The 10,094-nt window shown below is 38.3% G+C and overlaps 1 protein-coding gene across 1 annotated transcript in view; it reads right to left on the bottom strand.

Annotated features, from left to right (window-relative positions):
* The window catches only part of LOC125232098, a 33,297-nt gene extending 23,533 nt beyond the window's left edge, over window positions 1-9,764 (bottom strand). The window contains exons 1-3 of the mRNA XM_048137713.1: window positions 9,425-9,764; window positions 8,633-8,745; window positions 8,119-8,259 (exon numbers count right to left, since the gene is read on the bottom strand). Coding sequence (XP_047993670.1) covers window positions 8,119-8,259; window positions 8,633-8,745; window positions 9,425-9,578 — 408 coding nt within the window. The 5' untranslated portion in view covers window positions 9,579-9,764. The remainder of the gene's footprint in view (window positions 1-8,118; window positions 8,260-8,632; window positions 8,746-9,424) is intronic.
* Window positions 9,765-10,094: the final 330 nt, after the last annotated feature.

A 10,094-nucleotide genomic window follows, 5' to 3' on the forward strand; every position in this document is an offset into this window, starting at 1 on the left:
TCTCTCGCATTCAACGTTTGCTTCACAAAATTCTAATATTTATATGTTCGTTCTTGGATTTTTTTAGAAAATATAATAAATAATTCTACATGAGCCACTAAAAAAAAAAGTTCACACGCGTTATCTTTCCGTGGTTACAAATCAATGGTAATCATACGAGACTGAGTACAACTAATCGGTAATCGGATCGACCTACAATGTAGCGAATTAGATTATCGCATACCCAGTTATGTTATAGTGCGTTCACATTGGAAAAAAAATCGCCAATAAATCAGTAAACATAACTTACATAACATGTTAATATGACCGACGGCAAATGTAAACATTTTCGATATGTCACGTTTTCAATCAAAAGGTACCATATTGTCGATAAGATCGATTTTATATTAAAGCTGTGTTGTTTTGGCTTTGATTGTGTGGGCTATAAGTTAATTAAAGTTTCAGTACCGGACGGTCAATGTCTTGCGCCCCACACGGGTGACACGGGCAATTAACGTGGACCCAATTAGCTCGAATCGCACCAATGAACCGATATACTTATACATAGAATAATCCGGTCCATGAACAGGCTTCTTTGGATGAATAATATAATAGTCGATGAAAGGTAACAAATAATGTGTGTGGACGCAATGTAACTAACATAGGTTTAAAGAAATGTACAATTGTACACTAACAGTATGGATTATTTCCGAAATAAAATTATTGAAATGTATTTGGAGCAGTCTTTTAGAAACTAGATTACCTTGTGCGATATGCGATAAAATATTTCAAAATATGTGGTAAAACCCTAAACTACTAATTCTTCTACCAAACTTGATGTTCTTACATGCCTTTGTCATTTTATATTTAATATTTATCTACCGCGACTCGCAATCGAATGGACTTGCCGAACGGACACACCGTATAGGTAATGAAAGAGTCTGTTTATTACTCACACACGGGTTATTAACACGGATCCTATTATCCGGCACCCAAACACGACACCGATGGTATCAGCGATCAATTTACCTTTCAGACGGAGGTCAATAAAGGGATGTATCGAGCGAGGCGACTAATGGCCAACTGTCTGGCTACGTGTGAATGCGAGGTCAGAAGTCTCAAAAAGGGTTAATATATCAAACCAAGTAGACCGGTATTCATACAAATTTTTACCCATTTCGAAAATATGAATAAGCCGAACCGAGAAAAGCAAAGGTTTCTTGAATCATATTTCAATGGCACCAACATTCGCTAGCGATATTTCTTAGCTTAGCGCTTCTGAATATTTACTCCTCATAAGCATTTCAGAAATAATTTATTTATAGCGAAAAATTTGTGACCGAGATTTCTAAAGCTATAACTTCCAAAGCTCATCCGGAAAACGGATCCTGTTTTATTTCCGGACGCGTCTGGAAATCCGGAAACCGAGACAAGACGAGCCTGTGCCGAAGTAGGTCGCGGGACGGGACATACATAAACATGTTGCTTTTATGGCTGTCGTAACGGCGGCGCGAGGGGAGAGATCATTTCGGTAAGGACTTCGGTATCTAACTAGATAGTGAATTTATTGAAAAAATGTTTACGACGCGACGATAGAAAATTGTGTACTGGCACAGTCGGTTGTAATCAGTAGCATACTAAGCTGGATGTCAATGCACTAACGATTTCGCTGAAATTTGTTATGGGGGGTTTTGTGGGAGACAAATCGATCTAGCTTAGTTTTAGGTCCCGGGTAACGCGAATTTTCGAGTTTCATGCGTTTTTCTTTCGCATTATTAAACGCAAAATACGGTATATCACGTTCGCGTCTGAAGAAATCAACCATTAAACTCTATGAGTAGGTAAGCTTGCATTTACGCTCCTAGCTCCTACGCCTCTTGCCACGAAATTCGCGGTCTCATTATATGACTGGGCACAAAGATCCTGTCAAATAATGTAGAAAGTGTGTACTTAAGTGACGTGTAAACAAGCAGAGTCATCGGCGATTCTAGTTCACGGGGCGGCCTTAAAACTAATCGATGACACGGATGCGTGAATTACTTGTACCTACACCTACAGTCACGGCCATAAACATGTTATATGTACACATTTTCACCTTTCCAATGAAAAAACGATGTACGCAACACATTGAGGTTGATTGTAGCTTCGATGATAACATCATTAACCCATGTATCTCCTCATATATGTTGTGTTGTGGTCAGATCGTAGATTTTGTCAAGTTTATGAAGACAATAGGCAGGATACTTAGGGTCGGTTGCACCAAACCGTCTGTCACCGTTAAAGCGTTCGTTAAATTTTATTGTATGCTGGGAAGTTCCACAGACGTCTGCTGCGTGACGATGTTCTGTCACATAGATATATGAAATACGTCAAATGTGGTTGATGCAACTGGTCCTTAGTGTTAGGTTGCTTCAGATACACAAAGGACAAACTGTCCATACTTAAATAGTATCGGTTCAAGTATTTAAATATGAAAAGGTAATAGAGTTACTTCTAAAACTTTGAATAGCGCTCATGATACGAATTTTGGAGGACGCCTCGATACGTCGATAACCACTTGAACTAGCTTTAATCTATATAAATAGCATGCATAATTTATAAGGCGCGGATATTATTGGCCTGATACATGGTTGTTATGGGATTGACCTTGGTAGATATTAGATATTTTTTTGACAAAAACCATTTTTGGTATCACGTCAATGTCTTAAAGGAATGTGGACTGTTGGGATCTGAGTGCCTTCTAATAAAATTCTGACGATATCTGTTTTAGGAGCTCAATATTTAGATGATTTTACTTTATATCGTGGAAAAATAAATGGCCGGCGCAAGTATGAGAGTGTGAGACGAGAAGAAATTTCAAGTCTAAAGCTATGTGCCGTGTTTGCAGGTCGTTAGCCGACCCTCGCCTTAAATATGAATTAAAGGCAAACAACCCCCGACGGACTTGATATTAAAACGTTATACGAACCGCATACGTCTGTGTATAACGTTACGTCTCGCTCTTGAAGCCGAGATTTTGTTATTTCTGGTTGAGCTCTCCAAAAAACGTCGTGCAAGTCGGGAAAATACCGTTGGGATATAGTATAAAAAGGCGCTGTATTAAGATCATATTGAAATTGTATTTGGCAAGTCTAATTTTAGTTTACGGGAAGCTGTGTATAAGCTATTTAGTTAATTAGCTCATATTAGATGTTTATAAGCGGATCTATCGCAACAAAGTTCTGTGATCGCAACGCAAATAAAGGTATCTAATCTAACCTAAAGAAATTGGCGACAAACTGGTATCGCAAAGATTTAATGTGTTCAAATTGCGAAACTTTTAAATATTAGGTACAGTTGAATTCATAAATATGTGTACCTACATTTTTCACCGCATTGCAACGAGTTAAGGTGGAGAAATGTACACATATTTATGAACTCGACTGTACAGTTAGCAAACGAAGTTAAGAATCCAGAGTAGAAAGAGAGATGAAATTAGAAAGAGGAGAGTAAAACTAACAGTAGCCTATACGGAAAAAAATATTACATTGATATTATATCGTTTTACTCAGAATCTAGGTCCAATTAACTTTTTCAAGGGTGGCTGAGTTGACCCGAACGCATTCAACGAGAATTGGAAATGTCACGCAAAGACCCGCCGTGACACTTTCCAGTAAACAGGAAACACATGAGTGGAAATAACCGACAAAAAGGTTACACCAATTAACGGGAATTTTTATGATTTTAGTGCCAGTAAAAATATTTTGCGTATAATTGTTATTACCCGATTATTTTTTTAAGAAAGTAAGACAATTCCTGTCTGCCGGTGTCTACCCCGTACCATTAGGTATGACACAAATAGGTATCCTTGATCGATCGTATTGACGGATCTCTGATTATTCTGAATACAGATAGTTAATTACCTCTAAGTTATCAAATCCTAAAGCACAGAGAGTATTTAAGAAAGATCAGAGAACTATACTTACACATACCTATAGTATTTTTTAAACAGGAAGGACACACTGACATCAGATCATGCTAATTTGTCGAATGCTGTTGGTGTACCTATCCATTATATTTGACATGCGATTTCAAATCTAAGAAGTTTTCAACATGTCCTTCGACTACCACTGCCTAAAACGCGATCAACAGACGATGTTCCGTATGTTATGAAACGATTCCATTTCGCCTTACCGTTTCACACTGAAGTTCCCACGGCTGAGGCCAAGTTTAGGGTCTCGAGGGGTCATTAGTTGTCATTACCGGATAACGAGCGGGCGCAATTTGTGGACGAATTGTTTTTGTCGGTAACTAGAGCCCTTGACCACCCGGAACTGTGAATGAGATTGCATTTTGTTGTTCTAAAAGTAGCTAGTGAATTGTTTACAAGTTGGTGCGGCAAAAAACCTTATAATGTATAGGTACTACCTAAACCTGTTGGGTCTAAAAAAGTAAAGTCAACAAGAAGTTGGGTTAGAGAATATAATACTACCTAATACCTACCTAATATAGTGATGAGCAGACATCGGATTCCGTGGGGCGAAAGTTCTTGACAGCTAGGGACTTCCTATATCGATAAACTCATTTATCGATACTAGTTCTAAATACTAGTGATCACACAAAGGTTTGCTTATAAAATATTTTTTTATTAAAAGAGTATGCGCATGTGACACTGTTTGAGTTGCAGGCGTCCATAGGTTACGGTAACCGCTTTCCACCGCACCGGACCGTATGCTTGGTTGCCACTGACGTAGTATAAAAAAAACATTATATAATATAATTTTTAAGAAAAAAAAAATCGCCTTCCTTTGGGGTTCTGGTGATAAATACTTTCAAATGTTGGATTATGTTATCAATTCGTCTGTATATTTTTTAATGTTTGTTATTCGATATCTCCGTCATTTCTGAACCAATTTTGAAATTTGGATGATTCTGAAGTTCTTACAGATGAGAATGATTATCAGAACGGAACTCTAACCAGGGGCGGCTCACTCTTCATCAGCAGTTCCACTGCACCAAATGTCACTGTTCTGGACGTAAGTGCATGCTGTTCTTATAAAAATACCAAAGTCACTATAAGTGTGCCGTTCAGATTTGAGGAGTTCCGTTCTAACCATCATCAGCAGTTCCACTGCACCAAATGTCACTGTTCTGAGTGTTCTGGACGTAAGTGCATGCTGTTCTTATAAAAATACCAAAGTCACTATAAGTGTGCCGTTCAGATTTGAGGAGTTCCATTCTGACCATCATCAGGAGTTCCACTGCACCAAATGTCACTGTTTCGTACGTAAATGCATGCTGTTCCTTTAAAAACACAAAAATCACCATATGTATGCCTTTCAGATTTGAGGAGTTCCCTCGATTTCTCCAGGATCCCACCACCAGAACTGGGTTCTGAGAAAAATGGGACCAATCTGTATGCATATACATTCAATCAAAAAAAAAATTTCAAAATCGGTCCAGTAACGACGAAGATATCGAGGAACAAACATAAAAAAAAAACATACAGACGAATTGAGAACCCCTTCCGTTGAGATTTGGAAGGCGGTTAAAAATAAGAACTCAATTTTCTTCTTTTTTTTTGAAAACGTTTTTAAAAGTTAACTCGTCACAATTTATTTCGACGCTATTTATTTTAGACGCTATGTATGAATTTCATACTGGTCTTCAGAACAATAGTTACAAAAAACACACAATGTTGGGGGCGGTCACTTATAGTATATAGAACTAGTATCGATAAATGAGTTTATCGATAGAGGAAGTCCCTAGCTGTCAAGAAGTTTCGCCCCACGGAATCCGATGTCTGATGATGAGCCGCTACGTCGACCTTTTATGGATATACGAGGCGGTCTTAATATGTTGAGTAAAAAATCTTATGGCAAAAAAATTTGTCATAGTAAACGTGGGAGGTAAAATGAGGTGCGGTGCCGGTGACCTTAGCACTGGAGTAAGTTTGGTATCTACTAAAGAAAATACGCCTCACAATCGACTACACACGATTTCTTTCATTTGCACGTCTTTTGTAGTATTTTACAGTGTTAAACTGTGTAATAATAAAGATAGTTCTACGTGCATTTGCCTGGGAACTGGAGACAATCGGTAATCGTGCGAGAAAAGGCCCGCGCCTGATTACACACCGCTTGTAATTGCTACACCTACGTGCTGGTAACCCGTTCAGGCGTTCAATGCTAATCGATCGCCTTTCGTATTGGATACTTGTTATTAGGAGCTAAAGCTAGAGAGAATGTAGGTACCCACTACCTAACCCTCCTCGAGATGCCAATGGTAAATGTCAATAGGTACTCGCTCGATCTCAAAACTTAAGTAAAGGTATTGTTACAGTAATAATTAAAAAAATATTTAGAAGCCAGTATGTCTCAAAAACTCTCCGGCATAAAATGATGGTCGATAAATACTACCGTATGTCCTTTTCCCCAGCTTCGCCATAAGCAATATTCGCCAGCTAAGCAATATCCATAGGTACCAAATCTGAAGGCCTATAGCACATTATTTGCTCGAGATTTTGTCGCCGCGAGATAGAGCACATGTCTTCTTGTAATTTTATTAATGACATAAGGACATATTCTATCTTGCGGCGACATACTCTCGCACCAATCATGTGCTAAAACCCTGCTGTCTTCAGCAAATTATGTGTAATTACTTGCGTCTAAATTGAAATCTACGCGTTTCCTAATGGCATAACGAGAATAAAGAATAACTTTTATTGAAAAAGAAATCGCAGGAAAATATGAATTCCGCTCAAAGCTATGAACGGGTTAGCTGTAACAACAAGCCTGCCGGTCTGTCTGTCAGTTACACCCTTTCTGCTTAACACTTGCGGTAATTACTTATTGTCGCGGAGCAATCACGGTAATGGCGTTATTTGAACAGCTTTACGGCTGAAGGGGGGATTTGGCGGTATTCGCCTGCTACGTTACAACATTTGGGTAAGTAGGGTAAATTAAATTAGCTCGCCGCGCAAGGGTCAATGCGCCTGATTATCGCCGGTCATATCAACCCTAATGTAGTGTAGTTTCACGTGTTTCACTTTCGGTGCGCAAAGAAAATGCATTAGAAATCTCTCAGATGGTTAAAAGCATCTGAATTATACAATTTTGACGCCACAAATTGAAATAAAGGAGACAGAGAGAAATTAAGCAAATATCGGATTCGTTTTTAGGGTCCCCCCACATCTAGCGTCTTGCGAGCGTAACGTCGGGCCAACTGTATGGCAAAGCCTGAGGCCGCGACGCGACGTCTTTTTTCATACAGTTGGCCCGACGCTACGCTCGCGAGACGCTAGCTATAACTTCAATTTCATTATCTGGTGGTGGATAGGTCCAAGTCCGAGGGAATCAATAAGCGACAGTTTAATCGTTTAAGTTTATTGTGCCCAATTTACTGGCTTTAACCTGACTAGTAGGTTTTAATCCATTAAACCCGTACGAAAGTTCATAAAAACGCGTTGTCATCAAAGTATTCTTTGAATGGTTCCGCGATATAAAGGAAGTAGGTGTAAGTGTTCAAATTGAATAGAACCATACTTTACACGATAAAGGCCGGAAAGGAAAGAGCGACTCATGGAAGTACTTAGGTATTAATTTAATACTCCTCTAGCTACTCACGAAACGAGGAACAGACTTTCGAAAAATTCACTACTTTAAATGGAAGAAAGGTGGAGTGGTTCGTTCATAGAAAATTTCATTCTTGCAGGACAATCATCAGTACTTATTGACTAAGGTTAAACGCAAACTGACGCGTGATATTCTTCTACTCGTAGTTCTATAAAGACGGCTTGCTTGATCAAATGAGACAATGGAACATAAATATATTATGATACATACCATTTCAGCAAGCATGGCGTCTATAACCGGCTGGTGAGTAGAATATATGATGCGTATGGTGCCGTAGCCGAATGGCATTTCTGCGACGCGAAACGAAAACGAAACGCCACGAAAGGTAGTCTGGCTCTGTCGCGCCAATGCGTGCTAGATCGAATAAGCTCTAAGGACCTGCTGGCTACCCAAGAAAATCGCTGATCATCGTTGAATGTGTGACTGTCTATAATCAGCTTGATCATCCTGCTAGCATCCACGCTATCACCTAGAATGGCATACATGGACGTGGAATATGTTGCTGCTGTAGGTAAAAGGTACTCACCATTTTAGCAAGCATGGCGTCCATGACTGGCTGGTGGGTAGACGCAAGGGCGGAGCGTATTGTGGCCGCGTTGGCGACACATTGCGCCATGCAGCGCTGGAGGCCCACTGCTTGCTTGACCAGGTGAGCACTTAGAGGGACCTGGACATACAGATCAGAATTAATTGTAAAACAAAGTAACGGCCTTCCTCAGCGCACGGTACGCGTTACGAGCGGCGAGCGTTGCCTAAAAGAGATTTTTTCTACTTTGTAGGGGAAAAGCTTATACGACTGTAAATATGTAAATAAACTTTAAAAAGTGATCACGAAATTGTACTTATATTATCCAAACAAAGGAGAATAACAGTTGCGAAGAACTTTTTAGTTAATTCTGTTTCTGAAATAAGTTAATACGAACCAGACCTGAGTGAGAATGGCATGTACAGAGTTGTGTTAATTGCTGATCCACCTTCCAGCTCCCAACTGTCCAGCAGTTTGGCATCGGGTAATGTGATGATAAAATTCTAAAACTTACCTCATCACTGCCAGCGGTGCCTGCACCACGAAGCACTGTTTCCAGGACATGGGCGTGTTGTGACACATAGTCTAGGCAGCGGCGGAGCTCCACTACTTCGCGCCGTTGTCGGTCTGCACAAAAATCATAGTTATTAGATTAAATGATTTTTTTATGTAAATTAATGAATTAGTTGTAATCCCAAGTAAATGAAGAGAATTTTACTGTAGGAGTCAACATATTTCTGCTACAATTCACTGGAATCATATTCTAGAAAACATGTTACATTCTTACTTAATATTATTAAATAAAAAGAGTAAATAAAATTTAACATCATATTTATTTTTCCACTATTAAGAAATACATATTATGATTAATTTAATTCCCAGCTTATTTCGATGTAAGATTTCATAATATTTAAGTATTTATTTTATATTATATTAATTTATCATGAAAATATTTACACCCTAACAGTACAACAAGTTATATGATCACAAAAAAGATTTGTGATTGTATATTAAAAAAAAAACACAGTAAACAATTAATAACTGATTATGCTATGTTCAATATATTTTTTAAAACTTACTGCATAAATTATAGTCTATTCGTTATTAATAAAAATACAAATTCCCATGTCTTATCAATAAACTTGGTAACAAAGAACCAAAGTACATATAATTTATGAATTAACTAAACTTATGCGAAAAAACAATGCTAATGTTATGCAAATATATTTCCTAAATACTGATAGTGCGACAAGCTAGTGATAACGTGCCAATGTTATTGCAATATGGGACCAAAACATGGTCTTACCGTGGTATTCGTAGATCCTTTGCGTACGGCGCCTGTAGCGCTCCTCCTGGAGCTGCCGTTCCGCCTGGGCAGCTTTGCCTTGAGCCTCCAGGACGTCCAGGAACGAAGATAACAAGGATTTACGCTCCGTCGAGGTTGTAACGGTTTCTTGCATTTTGCCGTCAAGTTACTACGTTTACAGCACTCACAAAAATATGTATTTATCACTAGTGAATCAGAAAATATATATTCTATCTATTTTATTTGATAACAAGGAAAATAAACGAAATTAGACTACGAAACCAAATCCAAATCAAAACTCAAAATCACACAACCTTCCCATCAACCGCCCAAACTTCAACTGAGGACATAGACAAGACAGAGCAAAATCAAATCGGATTAACGGATTGTTTGTCAAAGGTTACCATATTAAATACCATATTCAAAAATATTAACCCTTTGCCGTAAAAGTACAAAAAAGTTCACGTTAACGTAATAAAAATTTAGTATTCTATAAAACAGTTTTTTACTTGCATATAATCTCTCAATAGCATTATTTTTATTATTTTCTAATTTCTTGATTGTTCACTATGTTTTGGAGCATACCCTTTCAATAGTTAGTTTGTTACCATTGTTGACTGCTGTTGACGATCTTTAGCCTGTGATTGGTGAAAGTACCGTTCTGTTTTAA

This window comes from Leguminivora glycinivorella, chromosome 12, assembly GCF_023078275.1.
Source record: "Leguminivora glycinivorella isolate SPB_JAAS2020 chromosome 12, LegGlyc_1.1, whole genome shotgun sequence".
NCBI lineage: Eukaryota > Metazoa > Arthropoda > Insecta > Lepidoptera > Tortricidae > Leguminivora > Leguminivora glycinivorella.